The 20,868-nt window shown below is 40.9% G+C and overlaps 1 protein-coding gene across 1 annotated transcript; it reads right to left on the reverse strand.

The window, feature by feature from the left end:
• Window positions 1-1,426: 1,426 nt before the first annotated feature.
• On the reverse strand, window positions 1,427-17,770 carry ccdc120b (coiled-coil domain containing 120b). Its single transcript, XM_010771474.1, has 10 exons — window positions 17,468-17,770; window positions 9,325-9,424; window positions 8,415-8,545; window positions 7,186-7,287; window positions 6,976-7,096; window positions 6,027-6,086; window positions 4,844-4,997; window positions 4,200-4,301; window positions 2,415-3,443; window positions 1,427-1,463 (listed from the first exon to the last, which is right to left on the reverse strand). The coding sequence occupies exons 2-10, from the start codon at window positions 9,371-9,373 to the stop codon at window positions 1,427-1,429; spliced, it is 1,785 nt and encodes a 594-aa protein (XP_010769776.1). The 5' UTR covers window positions 9,374-9,424; window positions 17,468-17,770.
• Window positions 17,771-20,868: the final 3,098 nt, after the last annotated feature.

A 20,868-nucleotide genomic window follows, 5' to 3' on the forward strand; every position in this document is an offset into this window, starting at 1 on the left:
GGGGGGGGGGTGTCTAAAGTCAGTGACGAATCTTGATTGGGCCAAATTTGACCTCGAGTCACCCAAAAACAATTCTGCTGGCTCTCCCCAGACCCCAACACCAAATTATACACTTGTTTTTAGAGACCTTCAGACTTGGCTCAAATTGTCAAAATCTGCTTTGTAGTATTTATATTTGTGGAGGATATCATGAAGCCTTGTTCCCATAAAAGAAACTAGAGCGTAGTTATTCATTTGAACTTGAAACGGGAGACCCGAACACAACATGAGGGTTTCTCACTTATTCCAGTATGTAAAAATATACTTCAATACAATCAAGTATTCTACTAATACATGTGGAAGGAAATACAGAAACAGGGGGAACGTTTGGAAGAAGAAATTCAAAAAAAAAATGTACATGGGGTAAAAGTAACATAAAAAATAAGAAGAGAGAAGTTTGAACATTAAGGGAAATAAAGATGGCATAAAATAAATCAACACAATGGCTGTTTCTTAAGGATTGAAGCAGAAACAAACAAGAAGCGTCTGGGTCTCAAACAACAGAGAGAGTTTCAACACACATCGTGATACATATGATATAACAACAGTACCTGAGTTTAACGATGAGTTTTATTCCCTTTACTTCAATCCCATTTCTTCTCCTTTTGTTCAGTCGGCTGTTTTAAAAAGTCTTGCCGAACGTCAGACTGCCATCTCAAAATCTGAAAGTGTGATGAATTTCGAGCTGCACCACACCTACACACACACACACACACACACACACACACACACACACACACACACACACACACACACACACACACACACACACACACACACACACACACACACACACACACACACACACACACACACACACACACACACACACACACACACACACACACACACAGTAGTTCAAACAGAGGTGGAGTCGCTGTAAATACCAGTTATTCAAATATGTGTCATTTCACTTCAGCTACCTGCGGTCTGAGACTATTCTTTATTAAATACAGTTTCATCCCACAGGCCATGAGACTATTAGACACCTGGACTCTTTAAAGAACATCCATAAACATTCATCTGATTGCACCATTTACTCCTATTTAGACTTTTCTGGCACTATTTCTATTTTATTTGTATTAATTTGCACATCTCAAAACATTCTCGTGCACTATTGTTTCTGTTTTATTTGTAATGTCTTATATATATTCATGCTGCTCTGTTGGAGGAGCCTGGGACTTTCTCTTTGACATATCAGATTGTCCTAACAGTAATAATAATGCATTTTATTTATGAAGCGCTTTTCTAGAAACCCGGGGCGGACTAGGGGAAAGTGGCCCGGGGATTAAAGACAGAGAGGCCCACTTAATGCATCGGCCGGCCGGCAACAAATGTATGTTACTTAACAAAAAACCCTGCATTTAATGTTATTTTGGACCATTATTCAAATAGTAATCACATGACCTGAGCCCTTGAGTTGCCTAGAGCAAAATAGTTACAGCATATATTTAGTGATTGTAATGTTAACAGATCATTGATGCAAAAACATTTGGACCCAATTTGCCTGACTTGACGCATGGATTAAAACATGGGCGTAGGAAGCATCCTCAATGTGGGTGAGACAATTTAACAGGGGGTGTGGGAAGGTGGTGGACCTCACCTCCTCTAGGGGGGCATGTTCCCCCGGGAAGATTTTTTTTTTAAATGTTGAAGTTAAATGCATCAATCTGGTGCACTTTGAGAGCAACATTAGGAAATCTATGGATACATCTCTCAACACTCATATGAAACAGAACTGGTAGCCTATCAAAACGGCCCAGCCCAGCCCAGTGGGGGGGCCATTGGCCAGTCCGCCCCTGCCCGGATATACGGCACTGTTATTAAAGAGGTGGAGGAGAGTCCTCTCCTGTCAGACTGAGAGGCTGATAACTACAGCTCAGGGAGGTGAAGGACTCTCTGAGGGTTTAGATAGTTCACTTTAGTCTAAGTAGTGGCTCTCAAACGGTTTGGTAATCATTTATGTAAATAAGTATTTCCAAGGCACACCTTTTATATGATCATTATAGTTATAAAAGAACAAGAGAATAACAGGTATGAAATAATTCCAACTCATACTATAGGACAGTAACACAGAAATACAGTTTAAAAGGGGAGTGATTTGTAAAATATGCATAAAGAAAAAGTAAATCTGTTTACAGTTCTGTTTCACATGGGTGTTGATGAGAGATGTATCCATAGATTTAGTCCCTAATGTTGCTCTCAAACTGCACCAGATTGATGCATTTAACTTCAACATTTAAGAAAAAATGCCCCCGGACCCCCCTGTCAAATTATCCCACCCACATTGAGGATGCTTCCTACGCCCATGACGACACCCCTTGTATATCCTACCAATAGACATGCAGATTGAAAAGAGAAACATAAACACTGACCTCCCGTGCAGCGGGTGGCCGTGGAAGCTGGCTGACTGGGGCATCTGAGAGCGGGGGGGGCTTGCTGCGTCACCCTGGACTGACTGCTGGTGCACCAGCGGGTGGGGGTGTGAGAGGCGAGAGACCCCCGCCTCGTTCCCCTTCGGTGTAGCGGGGGGGTAGCCGAGGGCGTTCCTCAGGTACCAGTCCCTCAGACCCTCCAGAGCCAGGGCTTTATGTAAGCTCCGCGTCGAGTCTTCTGGGGTCGGGAGGGAGAACTGAGGGGGTCTGCGGCCGAAGGAGGGGCCCGACAGATCCGTCTGGTAGGGGTGCAGGTTGGGGATGGAGGATGTGGTGTTCCCGGAGGCGGGGGGGGGAGAGTCGTATGCTGACAGCAGGATGGCGTCCTGGGGGTGCTGCTGCAAAGGAATAAAGGGTCCACAAGATTTGGTCCTGGTGACTTTGACCCTGCGCAGCTCGGCTTGGGACCCCCGGAGCACCATGGGACTGAAAGGAGGCGCGGCGCTGGGGAGGTTCACCTGGGAGTGGGAGAATCCGTTAGCGTGGGGAGGCACCGCCGCGGTGGAGGAGCGAGGGGAGGGCACGTCCTGCCAGATCCGGCCTGTGGACTGGTACAAGTGATGCTGCATCCTCTGCTGCTTGCCCCAGATGTAGTCCATCAGGAGCTCGTTGTAGCCCCCGCCCGCCGCCCGGTCGCCCATCGACAGGCGCAGTTTGGCCTGATCCACGTTGCCGTCGGCGTGTCTCTCGGGGCTGCCCAGGTGGATGTGCCTCAGCTTGCCGTCGGTCAGTGTCTCTGAGCTCTTGTAGGGCCCTCCTCGGGGGGGCATCCCGTTCCTGGGGGCCGGGTCGTCGGGGAGGCTCGATCTGTCCAGCAGGGCCTCGGAGCTGTTGCTGCGCCGCGCCCGGGAGCTGTAGGGGCAGCCGCGGCGGTCCGAAGAGGAGCCCTCCTGCGCCAGGGGGATTATGTAGGGAACATCCAGGCTGCCGGACCACTGCTTCAGCCCATTACCGCCTGACCCGTCCGACCTAAAGAAGAGACGGAAACAACAACGGCTGACATTAGGAGATATTTTTCACTATATTATTTTACTATATTTTTAACTACATTTTCTATTATTTTTAATATTTCTTTATGTTATTATATTTTCTTATAATAGTTCTCTATCTGTTTTTTTAAATGTTTGTTTTACTTTCCTGTTTCTGATTCTGATTTCTGAGCTCGGTGTAACTTTGATGGAGTCCTAGCTTTAATAAGACTTGCTGACTGGCTCTCCGTAGCAGTCAAGCAAATATTAATATACAACCCATTTTAAATGAGTAATAGGACTGGTTGAAAATAGCATCTTGCATCAGTGTATTAGGGCCATTTTTTTTTTTTTTATTTCTCTGAGTTGAAATGTTTATTTACTACCCCAATCTCAGAGTATCCAAATTTCACTTTAATCTCAATAATGAGTTTTTCCCATAGGGTTTTTCCTTAACGCTTTGTTTTGAATGTCCCAGAGTCACCATCGTAGGCATCTTTGGATAAAAAAGTGAGTGAATTTAAATGTATTCTAAACCCTGTTACTGCATTTCCCACAAAATCAATTAGGAAGCGACATAGTATGTATGCTCAAACACCAAACGATGAGCTCAAGCCCTCGCTGCTAGCTAAATATGACACTAATCACTGTAACAACCTTGAAACTGTGTCTGAATGTAACTAAGTCATTAAGCTGTTTCTGAGCACACAGAGACCTCAGTGGGAGGGAGGAGCAGCGGCGATGAGCGGCACGTTACCTGACGTGAACACTGATGGGAGCCGTGCGAGCTAACAGAGGCGTAGCTGGAACACTTCTGCCTTCAATGTTAGACGCACTTCTCGGCAAAGAGTGAGTCGGGCTGTGGGATGAGACACAAGAGGATCAGCAATTTATGATTATGATCACATTGACATGCAGAGGCAACTGAGAAATGGAGCAGGAGAGGCATTGACTTTATTCAATTAGGGGACAAAGAGTGTTTGCAACCTCACGACATTACTTTTTAAACATATCGGCAGCATTTATCTCAGTATCCCATATCAATGCTTATTTACCTTTTTTCAGCGATAGACAAAAACAAGTAAGAAATATCCTTAAAAGAGGATATATAAATGATCATTTTCAGGTTTGCATTGTAGTAGTGTAGCAAATAAACTAAATCAAATGTTTGGCTCTTTTAAAATGGCTATTTATATTTAATATATGTAGACAAGTGAAGGACGCTGTTCCTCGATATAATCCAAGAGGTCAGGGTGTGGTGAAATGCATGATCTTTGGAGGAATACTAATTATATATCTTTTCAAATGTGCTTCCCTGTTTTTTAACAGTATAGCAGGTTCACTGTGAAACATGAAGCAGACCGCACAGCTTGCAGTGTGGAGACACTTTGAGAGACGAACCTGACGGAGCTGGTGACAGAGTTGCGGCGTGTCCTCATCTCGTAGTAGATCTCGACTGGCGACAGCTTCCTGCTGATCCTGTGGTCGGGGCTGCCCACTGTGAGCCGGGGCTGAGACAGAGAGCGCTGGTCCGCCACCACGCTGGGAGAAGACTCTTTAGGGAGGAGAGAAACAAAGTCAAAGTCAAATTTACGGTCAATCTTTCAGTTTGTGTGTACAGACAGAGAGATCAAAATACCGTTTCCCACAATCCCAAGTACAAAGACATTATCACTGTTTTTAGAAGTACAACAAGCTTAAGGGTGGGGTAGGTCATTTTGGAGAAACCAGCTCGAGTGCGCTACAATTTGAAAATATACAGCCGGAAGAAATCTGCTACTTCCTTACAGAGCCCCTCCTCCAACACACACGAACGCGCACATGACCAATGAGGGCACGAGATAAGTTTGTGCACAGATGGAAGGTTGACAGGCAGGTAGGCCATCCAGTTACTTTAGCCGGCCGATGATTGGTCGTGCTTTTTACAGGCTTCCACAGATGACATTTTTTTATGGATTTTTTGTCAAAGCATTTAAGATATTCATTGCGATGTTAAGAGCATTCCATGGAATATAACAAAAAGTGTTTCTGAAATAAATTACATACCCCACCTTTAATGTGCAATTTAACAACTGAGATGTGACTGAACGATCCCTCTTAGGACATTCTGCCAGCAACACCATCACCTAATTTTAATGTATACTATTTATTTTTAATACAACTGAGTGTAAGTGTCAGTAATGCTCTGACGTTAAATCTTAATGGACCACAAACCAGTACAAGAACAAATCACTTAGCACTTTTATTATGACAGTCACTTATTCACTTTACGACTTTAAGATGCAATTGTTTCTGAATTGTACTTTGTGCTCTGCATGGTGAGTGTAGTTTTGCTAGTACGAAAGAACCATTTCCATTTTATGTAAATGTTATGGACAATAAAGTCGTCTGAATCTGAATTATTTTTGTGTCTTACCATAAGTGACACAGAGGGATGTATTTTGAATGTGAAAAAGGCTTCAAATACACTGAGCTAATTCTACTGCCTGCCAACTACTGAGTGAGTTAAGCTGATTATGAATACAGATGTACAGAATCCACCAGAGATAGTTGTTGCCTGTCGGTCTGTGTTCAGTGGACTCACCATTATCATGGGATGTTGAGTCTGACATGGAGCTTGTACTCTCTGACATGACAGTGTCCTCTGAAAGACAACAAACCATTCACAGATGATGCAGCAGGAAGTCTTTGTTCAACATAAATGCAAGTTAACAGAAGACATTTTAATTGAGATTTGACTAAAAGAGATGTTTTTTTTACTTTTTTCTCAAAGCTGTGAGATTTAAGTCATAATTCTGACTTTCTTCTCAGAAATCACAAAAATAAAATCACTTTTAGTCAGTGATGGCCTTAATCTTCTTCTGTACGAGTTTGTTTTTCAAATATTTAAAATGTTAATGACAATAAAGCTTTGTCTTTATTCACTTTTAAGAGATATGTACTTGTTTCTTTTTAGGGGAGGCACTGGCGCAGGTACATGTAGAAACACTTAATAATAAATAAATACTACATGTCAACATGAAACTACCCCAGGTGATTTCCTGTATTAAGAAATGTGTTTTTCCAGAAACGTTTTCTGAAGTGTTATCTTATTTTTAATAATTGCAAATGAGGCCTTCTTTAATGTAATGGGACGGCTGTGGCTCAGAAGGTAGAATGGATGTCCTCCAATAGGAAGGTTGATGGTTCAATACCCAACCCCCAGCCCCCTGCATGTCAATGTGTCCTTGGGAAAGACACTTAGACACATGTCATGGCCGACAGTGTGAGATTGTTAGCTTCCCTTAGCAGGCCGCAACTTGTATATCAGCGTCTTCCTCCGTATGAATGTGTGTGAATGGGTGAATGCTGACTTGTATATTTAAAAACAAGTTGAGGGGCTACAAAGACCGGAAAATTGTTATATACCATAATAACTTCTGGTGAATTTAGGAGGAATCAGAGTGTTTCTTGACATTTTTCTTTATGACTACTCTGAAAGAAGAAGCCTTGATATTATAAGATCCGTGGAAGTATGGGTGTTGTTTCTGTACCTGTGTGACAGCCCCGATGAACCGTCCTCTTGCTGTTGGGGATATTTCGGTCTGACTCCGAGTGTCTGTACAGAGCCCCGGTGAAGATGGCCTTCATCTGCTTTCTCTGGGCAGCCTCATCCTGCAGACAGTCGGCCGTGTTAGACCACGAGTACATACAGAGGTACAGCTGCTGCGTAAACACTATTGATATTCAAGGTGTTGACTTACCTCTGCCTTGGTGTTGGGCAGCAGGCCAGCTCTGCGCTGCACCACTGGGGGTTTCTCTCCCGTTTCCAGGGGGAAAGCATGTGAAAGCTTCCCAGTCAGCTCCTGCAGAGGCACATTCATTAGCCCCAAGAAACTAAAATCCATCTTCTCACCGGCCAGGGAGCTCCAAAGTGTTACATAAAATTACACCACTTAACAGATTACTTAAAGTCTCAATAAAAAACCTGCTCTTAAATGGTTGACTGCACTGAAATAGAAGCCATAAATATTGTTTCTAACAGGATTCACCACTAAAGCAGTAACAGAATAATTGTGCAGATGAAAAGGGGTTTAAACTTCTAAAATCGCGACACTGAAAACAGAGAAGACTAGTTGTGAATCCTAAAATAGAGCATATTCAGACACCATACATCCAGTGACGATACATCCAGTTGAAAAATAGGGATGTTTAAAACAGCTCTTCATGAAAAGCAGAGGCAGGTTATTCTAGATTAGGAGGGGTTGACATCAATCAGGCAAATCAAATATGCAACCAATTGGACACGATTAAGAAAAACTGGTTGCCAGGAAGATCTTACAACAGCATATAAAAGTCAAGTATAGGTATATAAACAAACATTTCAAATATGTAACAAGAAAAAAAACGTAGATATTACATAAAGTAGTAAGTTAGAGAAAAAGAACGAATACTTCAGTGTTTTTCTTATTAATGAGGGGTTTTTCTTTCCACTTTAATCTCCAGTATGTAGTTGTTGTTTTTTCGAGTAAAATTAGGCTTTGACTTTAATCTTAAAAAGCCTGAGCTTTTTCTCAAAATATAATCCTTTTTTCTGTAACTACATTGGGCCAGATACACTGTTGTGGGCATTTACGTTTAGAGGTTCATAGTTATGTTAACAATCTGTAAAAACATTAGTAAAACCCAACATGAACAAATTGTAGTTGACATCTAAACACTTGATACGTATGAAGCAGGAATGTTGTACCTTTAAACACATAGATTTACCACTTCTCCAACCACTAATCTCCAGTATATAGTTGTCTTTTTCTAGTAAAATTAGGTTTGACTTTAAAACCCAGAGCTTGTTCTCAAAATATAACCCTCTTTTTACCAACAATGGTCCTAAAATCACAACATGAACAAATTGTAGATTACATAAATACTTGATACATGAAGTAAGAATGTGTTGCCTGAGCCACATTATCTTTGTGAAGTGAGAGCTACTCACAGCTTCCTGCAGACAGACATGTTTGAGCTCTCCCACTCTGGAGCTGAGCAGAGCCTCCAGGGCCTGCTTCCTGTCCTGCAGCGCCGCGACCCGCTCCGCCTGCAGCTTGCTGTCCTGGCAGCCTTGAACATCTACACAACACAACACATGTAGTGCATCTTCAGAGGGACTGAATTCAAGTTTAATCTGTTATTTAATTTACAACAAATCCCAGGGAAAAATACCCAAGGGAACAATGAATAAAGCCTAGATTAGCAAGTATTGTTTGTGTATCCAAATCCTGATATATCATATTCCTCTTGTCCGTGTTGTTCTTTTATAACCTTGTTCATGAAAACTGCAATTTTCTTTGAGTGAGGATCCAACATACACCATTTGTGAGCCATTTACTTGTGTAGGAAACAAATGGCTGAGGATTAAAGGAACAGACAGGGCAGGGAAGTTGTTTTAACCCTTACCTAACTAACTAACGTTGTTGTTTGTTTCTTTTTAGGTGGTTTGTGGACCAATGGAAAAATAGAAAACGACAGACTTCTCATTTTAAAACAGAAGGCTAGACATTTTAGACTAAATCACCTGCATGCAGATGTGCAAGATTAAAACTGAGACATAGATTAAATATTTAATGTCAAATTAAAAATGCAGTGTTTCTGTTTCACAATGGCTGCTTTTTCTCACAGTTTGATGTTGCTCACAGTTCCTCAGTGCTGTGATAAGATAATCTGACAGCTGGGTCATGAACAAAAGGCCTTCACACATGCAACTGTTTTTTCAGCTGGTGGTTTCCTGGAGAAACACACTTTTATTTTCCTTCTGTTAGACTGTGAGAAGAAAAAACAAACCAGCCATTCCAGGCTTGTCCAGACACGAAAGTGTGTGTTAACACTGATAGCGCGTCAATGGTACTCACCAGGAGCCCCCAAACCCATGGATGTGATCAGATGACCTTTGACCTCCATGTGATGTAACTCTGGGGACTTTACAACTCTCGCTCCGAGTCACGCCCTCACCTAAGGGAAAAAGCAAAAGAGGCTTAGCTGCTGCTGAGATGGATCAACAAAATACGTTCAGGTTTAGATGTTTTTCTTTCTCTGATCTTGCAGAATCAGCCATGTGTTTTCTCGAGGACTAACGGTTGCATTTTTCAAGTCTGCAGTAGATAAGCTTTGGTGTCAGGTTCCATCAGGGGGAGCTACTGCACCTCTGTTCAGGTGTTTAAAGCCTTGAAAAGGTTAAACAAATATAAACACATTACTAATACAGCTTGAAAGAAAACAGTGGAACATTGATTTGAAAAATGGAGATAACTAGAAGGATACATTTTTAAATAAAGAATGATACATTATAGGAGACGTACAGCCTGAATTTTCCATTTGGTTATTATTTAGGCTAGTTTCATTCTTGTCTATTTTTGAAATCTTTCTTTATTCAGTAAGTAGACAGCTGATTTATTAAACTAAAATATTGTGTTTGTTTTCAATGAATATATTAAACTAAAACAGCATTTGTAAACTATTCTATAAGCGTTTTTGATACATTCTTGATACTAAATATATTGTTTTCTTTTAATATAGGGTTACATGTGTGGTCTTACATAATACACTTAAGTAAGAGGCATCGTATTGATATCTATTTTATCTTGTATCTATTGGCATTGCATTCGATATTGACATTATCCAAAAGTAATGGAAAGTAATCAGGTTACATTTCTTTTAAATTGTGATTCTTAGATTAGTTAACGGATTACATTTTTTCACATGTAACTATTGTGATGGAAAGCATAGACTCCCAACCCTGACGAAAAGCAAAATAAATCCCAGATTTTACATTACATAAAGCCATATTAATAATAAGCATTCTACTGGTTTTGATTGAAGATTTAGAAATGCGGGCGGGGGGGGGCGTGTGGTGCAGTGAGTTGTGCGTTGGTGTTCGGATCAGGGGTTCAAACCCCGCTACAGTCAGCATGTCGTTGGTTCCCTGGGCAAGACACTTCACCCCGAATTGCTCCTGTGGGGTTCAGTATTGAGTATGTAAGATGCTTTGGATAAAAGCGTCTAACATGTAAAATGATCAAAAGTTTGAATGATAACCTTAGTTGCCCCTTAGGGCTTTTTGAAAGTAAGTAATACTCTAAAAATAGCTTTCAGTTTCAATTAGCCACCAATTCATTTGCAAAGAGAAGGAAGCGAGACAGGATAAGAAACATTAATAATGTATGGGCAGAAACAGAGAGGGTGAAACCTAAACCCTGAGTGTTTTATGTTTCAATAGCTACTGGTACAAAAGAGAAAAAGAGAGGGACCCAGAGGATTACAGCCAGGAGCAAAGTGATGGAATAAATACAAGAGGAAGCTAGGAGGAATAAATGCAATGTTCTGCAGAGTTTTCCTCTTTCCAGTCGCCATAAATATCAAGGTTTACAGGAAATTCACTATACATGGAATTGCATTTAATATGTTTTATAGCTTTTTCAATATCAGATCCTCTTGTATATGCTAAGAAAATAAACTGTTGCCTAACATTGACCCTATAAAAAAAAAAAACACAATGCTGCCTTCAATTAATTGTAGCATGTGAGCAATGAATCATGTGCACTTTTCCCCACATAACCGAGGTTCATTACAAACCAAACCTCTTCCCTAATTCCCAATAGAGACTCGACATCCAAAAATAGAGATTGCGTTTTCTGCCAAAAGTCTCTCACTCAACGCTGCTCACAAATCGCTGCCATACACAAGCATCTTGCCAGTCGGGTAAATCATAAAACGACTCCATTCAACCCCTTAGATTTCTAAAAGGAAGGCCTCGAGGGCTTAATCATGATTTACCCGTCCAAAGACTGCTTCTGCCAGCATCCCATCTTTCAAAAGGAAACATTTATCTATCAGCTCCTCTGAGCAGCTGCTTCAAAGCTCTGCACATAATCTACCAGATTCTTTTGCTTTTTGGGGGAATTTAAGACACAGTTCTCTGTTTTCCTCACTCAAACAACACAAGGCTCACATTGTCTGAAGACATACTTGAAATACTTGTAGCGAGTTTGTGTTGGCTCCTGTCCTGGATCTGAGCCAGTAACTGCTGTTTACTCCTGTACGTGTGAAAGCCCAGCATGCTTGACCTCCCATTGACAGACAAGTATGAGCCTTTCACGCAAACCAGTGGCAGAGTTATACGACCGCTGTTCGGACAAAAGCTCATCACATGAACCCAGTTAAACAATGCTGAGCCAGGGATAATCAGGTTTTAGGATAATCTAATAAACTGAGAAGGTCTTTTCATCTGGGAATGTACGAGGCAGTGTCATGTCTGTTCTCTGCTGAGCAGCGAGGCTGAGCGGTAAACCTCCAGAGAGAAGCATTTGGGAGAAGACAGACAGAGACATTTGGTATTCATCGCAATGGTCGCCTGGCAGCTGGAGCCAAAAGGCTGCCCTGCCTCGAAGGAATGGCTTTGTCCAGCAACATAAACATTTGCTTGGATGCTTGGTGTTGTCCTTTTCACTCACTAAAAAAAGGCCTTTTATCACTTTCACTACTTACAGTCCTTTGACTTCAGTGCCCTTGGTTAAACGCTGTTTTAACATTGCTGCTCCAACTGGCATAGCTATTTGAAGAAAGAAATAACACATTCTCCATCTTACAAATACAAAGTTTAATTCATTAGCAACACTTCATTAGCAATAAACCCCACTAGCTACTGTAAGAGCTAGTGAAGTAAATTGAGTAATTAAATAAGTAAACCGACTTAAACGTCAGTTACACAGCAGTGTTATTTTGCTAACATTTTGCTAACATTAGCCATGACTATCTACTGTGGTTACTTGCTAACGTTTGCTAACATTAGTCACCATTGGCTCCTGTAGTAGCTACTGCTAGTAGCTAGTGGTGGCTAATGTTAGCAGACGTTAGCAAGTGTGTAACTGACATTACTAAGTAGGTTCACTGACTTAATGACTTACTTCTCTATCGGACAACACACACAGTTGTGGCATCTAAACAAAATGCACAAATGTTTTATTCCACAGCGTAATCCCACATCAACTTTCAAGAACAGCAGCCATATTAATGACATTCAACAAATCCTGTCAAATGTACCATCTCAACTTTTCATCAATTGAGGTATGTGAAGTAATGTGAAACGCCACAAAAAAATTTCTTTGGAAGAGTTTTATGATATCAACATGACTGTTTATCTTGTTCAAATGTAGAAACCCCCACCAACAGCCTAACTGATGTTATTCCCCTTGTAACTAACTCCAATTTGCCAGCAAGACAGTTCGTTTGATTTTGCTAAGCCTTAATCAACCTCCTAAAATGTTATCAAGAACATGGGACCCCAAGAATAAAAGGGATGACCCCATTTTGATAATTGGAACAGAAAAGTGCCAACTATAGAATGAGGATTGTCAGAAGGAAAATGCATCGGAGAAACGTAAAATGGCGCTATAATATGAACCAACATTTTTTTTACAAGATCCCTGCAAAGGGCAAAAACACAACGGTAGTGAGGGCTGAGCAGCATATAGAGGGCCTCCGGAGTTACCACAAACTCAAGTAGGGCCTATTGCTTTAAGTAAAGGACGAATCAATCAGGTGCAACAGGTCGGGCCTCCAACCACGACTGAGTCTAACAAATGACACACCTGAGAGGATCAGTGGTCTCCCTGGCTGAAGTCAAGCGTTAAACAGCTTGAACATCTGGTGTACAGATGTGTGCAGAAGTACAGGTACAACAACATGAGACAGCATCACATTCCTGAGAGAAGCCTGCGGGAGAGATGGCGGGACAAAGAAGAACGAGATAAACACAGAGTCGCAGAGAGCGGCATCAAAGGAGGGGATCAGGAGATATGAGTACGAGAGAAATGAACGTGATCATCAAACACATGTTGACTTAACATATGGGGGGTGGGCAATGGATGGGGGTAGATAGCACTGTGGGAACCGTGTTGATTAAAACATGAGCTGTGTGATGAGAGGGAGCTGCCCCTGTGCAGCGTGCATCACACGAATGCAAATCAGCCGCGAGTTTAATATTCAAGTCCGGCGGGCAGAACACTGAAGCCTGGAAGGTAGGTCCGATCCTGCCGTGTCTGCGGCACCTTCACTTCACACATATTAGATCACAACATTCACAGTCAAGCTAAATTCCTACAGGCAACAGTTTTATATCCAGTTTTCTCATCCCCTTGATAAACACGATGCCTCGCAGCTCTTAAAGAGATTCACTCTCTTTGCTGTCAGCTTTTATTTGGCCCAAGAGTCCCGGGAACAGGCTGCTGTTGTCAACAGCGTTTATGTAACAGATGTATTCACGACTTACAGTACAGCTTGTCTTAATGTGTAACTTCTGCAACAATCTGCGTATCTGTTGCAGGTGGTAGGGATGCACAATGGGATTGTTAGTCTCTTTCAACAGGCTGTGTGGAGCAGCTGAGAGGTTTAAGAGCAGCTGAAATATCACCTCTACCCTCTGCGTACAGGTGAGGCCGGCAGCCCTGTGTTGACTGTTGGTGTTGACACAGCTGCTACTGTTATGAACTTACACATGGTAACCCGAGCAGGGTTTACGACTGCTTTGTGAGGAGGCACAACCAAGACAATAGTGTTACAGACTGGGATGCTTTCAATTATTTTAAGTATTGCTAGGTTCACTCTAATAAGGGTTTCAATGGCATGTCAGGACAACAATTCACAAAAAAAGTATGGGGTCTGGAAAACAATAGTTTAATAGTTAGTTGTGAACACCTAGATATTGCTATTCATAGACAATAATCCTAAAGTCAAAGTTGTGACTTGTACTTCGCGTGATTTGTTTAAAAAAATATTACGTGAAATAACACTTTTCAGAGACAGTTTCTGAGAAATAAAAAAGGCAGCTATGCATCAGGTTTATTCATGTAAAAGTCCAATTTTACTTAAAGAGGCCCCATACGGCTTTTTGGAGTTTTCACTTCTATAGTGTTTAATTTAGGTTTTTGAAATGTAAATGGTCTGCCAAGGCTATAATCCCAAAGTTCCCTCCAGATGGAGTTTCTCTCCCACACACTCCTCCCAATTGAACTCCTTTGTTTACTTCTGTTACATAGTGACTTTACTATGTAACACTTGCGCTTCTATTGACTAATGCTCCAACACATTGTACGGGACATCTCTAAGCGGTTGAAACTTGAAAATGAGCATTATAATATGTCCTCTTTAATTAAACTTAAAGGTGGGGTAGGTAAGTTTGAGAAACCGGCTCGAGATACGCTTTTTGTTATATTCCATGGAATGCTCTTAACAGCCCGATAGCAATGAATATCTTCAGTGCTTTGACAAAAAATACATTAAATGTCATCAGCCGTAGTGCTGTAAAAAGTACGACGGCCCGGCTAAAATAACTGGATGACCTACCTGCCTGTCAGCCTTCCATCTGTGCACTAACTTATCTCGTGCCCTCATTGGTCATGTGCGCGTTCGTGTGTGTTGGAGGAGAGGTTCTGTAAGGAAGGGGCAGATTTTTTCCGGTTGTGTATTTTCAAATTCTCGCGCACTCAAGCTGGTTTCTCCAAAATTACCTACCCCACCTTTAATGTATTGGTTGCTGCACTGTATTAATTAACGCACACAGTACTTGAGTAGATCCTTAAGACAGCATCACTATGTCCTAAATTCAAAATCCATTTGGAATTGGACATTGTTTTTAAATCAAATAGTGACCTCAAGTCTCAAAATAAAATTGAATCAAGATATATTAAAGAATTCACACTCCTATTTCCGAGGAGTCAAAACAAGGCTTGTAGTGATGCAGACTGTGAAGCTTTGAAATATCAAACGTTGCTACAAAATGCCTTCAAATGGCAGCCATTCAACAATTCTGAACCTCCCTCTGTTCATTTGTGAGAGAGCAGTAATGTGACCTTTATCTGAACGCCTCTCCAAGCCATTCAAAGTCCAAGGATGTTATAAATGGCCATTGGTCACTTGTAATGATGATGATGGGGAACTGAAATGTCGACATCTAAATGTTTTAACCTTGTGGGGGGTGGGAGGCAGATTCATGTTTATGTATGATTAAGAGCTCATTCGGGGTCAGACGTACGGCAGATTGCGTGCAGAGGATTTACTGAACTACCTCCACCTGAGCAACCCCAACCAAATATCTATGAAGGGCTTATGGAAGGTCAGGTCACCCAGCCCCCCTCTGGTGCTCTCTATATCCATGAAATACTGATTTATAACACGCTTATCGGCACACAACAGGACAGCTTAGCCCTGGACTGACCAATCGCGTGGCTCACCGTTTCTCCTCACCGGCCTTGACGCTCACCTTTGCCAGTTTGACACAGCTACCTATAGAGCCGGTAGAAATAAAGCAATCCCGGTGATTGCCATCTACCTGGATCCTGCAAAGCTGAAGAGGGGGGAGTAATAAAGAAAGGAATGCGGCTCTAACGTCCGAGGGGATTATTCCTATGCATTTTCCCTTTGCTCTGTGACACCTGGGGGATTTCCGTATGTATTCCTAAATTGTTTTTATGTTTCCTCTGAAGCTGTAATCAGCCCTTTTTGGTTTTGGACGGAGTTCAGAGCTGCTTATGAGCAGCCACAGCCGTGCGCTTACATTGAACACTAGACATAACAGCTTGATCTGATTCTTTTGTGCCCTTTATGACTGGAGAAATGTGGGTGAATTCTCTCGCTTATTCCTGCTCTGGTATATTTTCAGCTCTTGATAAGGTCTGGGATTTGATTCCCTGAGCTCACACACCAAGACGTGTTTTCACTTTAAATCCGAGCAAATGCACGGGCAAGAGTTTTTTTTCTAAAAGGTTCTAGATCCAGATCAGAGGGGTGAGTGTGTGACTTTACACAGACCCCCACTTAAACCTGCATGCTTGTCAGTCAACTGCTAGTGAACCAGATGCTCACATCGTGTCAGTCCATGTCTTTAGGGCTTCATAAACATTGCAGTGTCACCTTGGTGTAATGGCAAAAGAATTGTGTTTGCACCAAACTGGGTCAATTCCATGGTGTTTGATTGAATTATAGCAACAGGAAAACCACGGGGAGTGCTTTAAAAAGGAGAGTAGAGTGCCATGCTACCAATTTGCAGATAACAGCAAACAGCGCGGGGAGAAAACAAACACCAACATGTGTCAAGAAACACTGAGCATGAATGGTCCTCCAGCTTCCCCTGCAATAAAACACCCAAACCTCTTTGTTAATTGCCCTGATGGTCCAAGAACCCCAAAATAGGAACGATCAGCACTTTGAATATTACTTGGCATCAAAATGGAATATCCTCATCAGAAAAAGCAGAGAGGTGTTTCCCAGTTCTTACACCGAGAGGCAGAATAGCTGAGAATCAGCCTGAAGGCACTGACTGACCCACACAACACATACTGATGAGTTTTGTTTTTTTCCACATCCAGACAGACATGCTTGTTCAGGAATCCGTTATAATAACAGGGCTGCTGCATGGGTATTCATAAACGAAATCAATAAGACCCATTAGGCAGCAGCACATAGCCTATTTTGCCCCATAATAACAATGCAGTAAACAGGGAAGTTGTCTATTCCCAAGAAGCATGACACACATATTTAAAGCTGCTCATTTGAATACAGATGCTGTTGCATTTCCTGCCTTTTTAATGACACAGACAGTATACCGTTTTCAAGGCGCTGGAATAATAAACCTACAGCACAGATATATTGGATTTCATTCAACACAGCCCCCTTTTAATTTACAGGCGTGTTGTATCATTTAAAGCATGTGCACCCCACATTAAGCCCGGCTTCTGAGGCTGCAGACATCTGCATAGTGGCTGCACACGGCAGAAGCACCGGCTGCTAATCAAACTCTAATTCATGGAAAAATAACATATCGCAGGTGTGTCGATGACACTATGACACGATGACAAACACGTTTTTTTACGTTAAGGTAAATGCCACATGATACATGTTATGGAAAATAGCGTCTCGTATGAAGGCTACGCTGTTTTTTTTAATAGAGAATATACTGACTATTCATTAATACGCCCCGTAAGGATGAGAAGGACATCTTACCAGAGAGCATGACCGATGCCTTCGGAGGTCTCCATGGTCCTCTGTAGCAAAACCAAGCCGAGAAAAATCATTCCTGCATCAAACCACAGGGTAGAAATCCTCCCCCAGGAGAGATTGATGTCTTCATTAATTAAACGTGCAGGAATACAGGGGAAAAAAGCCCCTCGTTCATGGTGGCTTCGTATCCCAATTGTAATTCAGCAGCAGACCTGCTCTGGAGAAGAAAGGCTTCCCTGCTGCACCGGATGAACCCTCCGTTTCCGCCGATGGACGCTGTCTCACGGACGCCCCTCCCCGATGCTCCTGCCTCAGAGTGCGCCACTTAATCCCGTCAGACTGTTGTGATCCAGTTGTTGCATAGTGGAGCAATGACGCTAAATAATAAATAAATAAAGACATTGAGGGTGAATTGACGTGTAGTGCTCGAGTGGTCCCTCTCCACAAGTATTTTAAAAACCAAAATGTATGTACATATTTTAATTATTTGTGATAGTTTTTATCTTTTTTTAAATCGTATTGTAGAATACATTTACATTTTCGTTTCCTTATCATCCAGTTAAAAATATATACACATTTAAATTATTTATTTGTCCCTATTATTTCATTTGGTATTTTGTAAGTCTTGTATGCATACAAATACATTGTTTTTTTATTATATTAAAACACATTTTCCATACACAATAACGCTGAAGAAAAACGTTATTCCTCCAATTATTGAAAGAACATTTGGCTACTGAATTAAAAAAAAAAAAACATTAGGCTGATTTGAGGTTTATCCAATTATTTTTTAAAGAAATAAAAGAAATACTTAAATATTTTTATGTATAGGACTTTCTTATCCAGTAAACAAACATATGCATAAGTAACCACCCTTCAATTGTTTTCACCTTATTTGATTTGATATTTTAAAAGAAAACATGTATATATATTACAGTAAATTAATTAAGTAATAGTCTAGTCAAGCTGAAGCCTGTAAGAAAAATACATTTCTGGATTAAAATAGGCACTGTATACATCTTGCTGATTATCTCATCAAGTTTAATTATACTGTTCTGGCAATATGGGTTTTTGATTTGTCTTGCCAATAAAGGTTATTCGAATAACATAGTGTATATTATGATAACAGCGTTTCGTGGTTCAAGCTACAGAGGATACATTAAAGTCAAACAAACCATTTTAAGGCAGCCTTTCCATTTGAACAATGGTGCATAGTAATCCTAATGCTACATAACACACTGCAGGCCGTTTGAGATGCTTCACTTCAAACACACATCGATGGACCACAGATCGAAGTCTCTTATGCGATACAAAACATAGCTGAGGCATTAGCTGTTGTTTCCATACAACGCTTAATAAAAAAGTGAATACCTCAAGCACTCAGTCAGTGAAACACTATCCGGATCAGTTTACTGTCACGTAATAAACCCTGACAAATATAATAAAATAACCAGATATGCACAGAAGCAGCAGCTAAAATAGCTAATTATTTTTGAGAAGTGTATCAGATGTAGCATATCCATTGGTTGTATAAAAAGCTTTTCAATTGACAAAAAAAGGGTTTATTTGAACACAGCCATGAGGAAGACACAGAAAAGACAAATGTGTTTGAATTCTCTGAATAAGTTTAAATTCAAAGCTAAACAATAACAATAGCTTTTCAAAGGAATAACAACTGATGTTAAATATTACCAGATCGGCACATTTACTTGAGGAAACCGAGATACCAAAAATAAATCTGATATATGACAAGTAAGAATGCATAAACTTCCACGTTGAGAACGTCATCGTGTCACTCCATAAACGTCCCAATGGAGAGGAGGAATGGAAGCAACATTGAATTACTATACAATTTACACAAATTGAAAAGGTTTCAAATACATAAATAGACATGAGTCACAACAAAGATGCAAGGACACGTTATTAAACGCGCTGTCTACCGTCCTAATAAATACATAAAGTTGTCATCTGTTCCGGGAGTTTGGGCTACAACACAAGTCTCAGTGTGGGAAAGAAAAAAAAAATACCAAAGGGATTGTACATTAACAAACAATGTCTTACTGAGTGCTAACGTTTGGCTGCAGCCCAAAATGATGATGCATGTAGAACAAATTGGTAAGAAAAAAATTACCTGGAGGAGAAATATTTAGTAGGCAGTGTTATGGAAGAAATCATTCATTTGTCACTCGTTAGTTTTAAACGGTTCAACTGCTTTTAATTTGATACCAGAATAGCTTCACTGCACCGCGTTTAAAAAGTAGTTGTTTCTTTCTAACTCGCCGTCATTTGGACACTTTTACGTCCTGCGGTAATTGTCAGGAATAATTGATGTCTGGACCCCAGGAACATTACATGGTTGTTTTTAATCTTTCTTCTTTCATTATCTCGACTTCAGTCTCCCACGTGTGTCCTCGCATCACTACCTCAGATCTCTAATTAGTAGTGGTTCCTCTTTGTCTCTCTAACATGAAGCTGCAAGTGTTGTAGGTCGTTTTAATCTGGTTCTTTAAAACAAAGTGGAATGATTTGGGGTGAAGTAGGGACTCACAAAATGTTTTCTCTATTTGTATTATTTTTGGTAAATTGATTGTTCACCTTTGGCTATGTTTTGTTGTTTTCCAATTATATTGAAAATAAATTAGGTGAAAGAGTGAATCCGTATGTGATCTGTCAATAAAAACACATTTGAGTAGAAAAACGCAATATTTTCAACATCGTTTTCCAATTCCTTTTAGGTGTATCTGGTAAAGGAGATAATTTAACAGGTGAGAGCCAATACTGCTAGAAAAAATTAACGAAAATGTGTGTTGAAGTTGATTTCTGATTAAATTAAAAAACAGATAAGGTAAACAAAACGTGAATACATGAACGTAATCTGTCTAATAAAATCATCAATAAAACGTATATTCCTACCATCGTCTTTTGAGGCATATGCGTGTGAGTTAGCCTCAAGTTAATGACAGAAGTGAAGGACAAAACAATTTCTTAACTTTTGATGACTTCATAACATAGCATGCATTTAAAAATACAAGTGGAGTCAAATCAAGAAAATAACTGGAACTGATGTATTGGCCTAGATATAATAAAAACCAGAGCATAACTTGTTTTGTCCAGAAGGCTGCTGGGTAAATCCATTAGACCTGGTAGACGTGACCAATGTTGTCGACACGGTTGTCAGTACTGCTGGTGAAGAGATAAAAGAGGGGGCGGTGTCTTTATTTTTGGGCTGAGAGGGACAATATTTAGGACTTAAATAACTAATCAAAAGTGTATTAATGGAGACAGAGTGAGGGTTATTGGTTCCTCAAGGAAGGGTGTGAATGAACTCACAGCAGGCTAACAGCAGGCTAACCACAGGGCAAGCTAATGGATTTCAGCTCGACCCGTTGCAAATCCTAACAAAA

The sequence above is a fragment of the Notothenia coriiceps genome, unplaced genomic scaffold, assembly GCF_000735185.1.
Source record: "Notothenia coriiceps isolate Sejong01 unplaced genomic scaffold, NC01 NC01_scaffold00009998, whole genome shotgun sequence".
Lineage (NCBI taxonomy): Eukaryota > Metazoa > Chordata > Actinopteri > Perciformes > Nototheniidae > Notothenia > Notothenia coriiceps.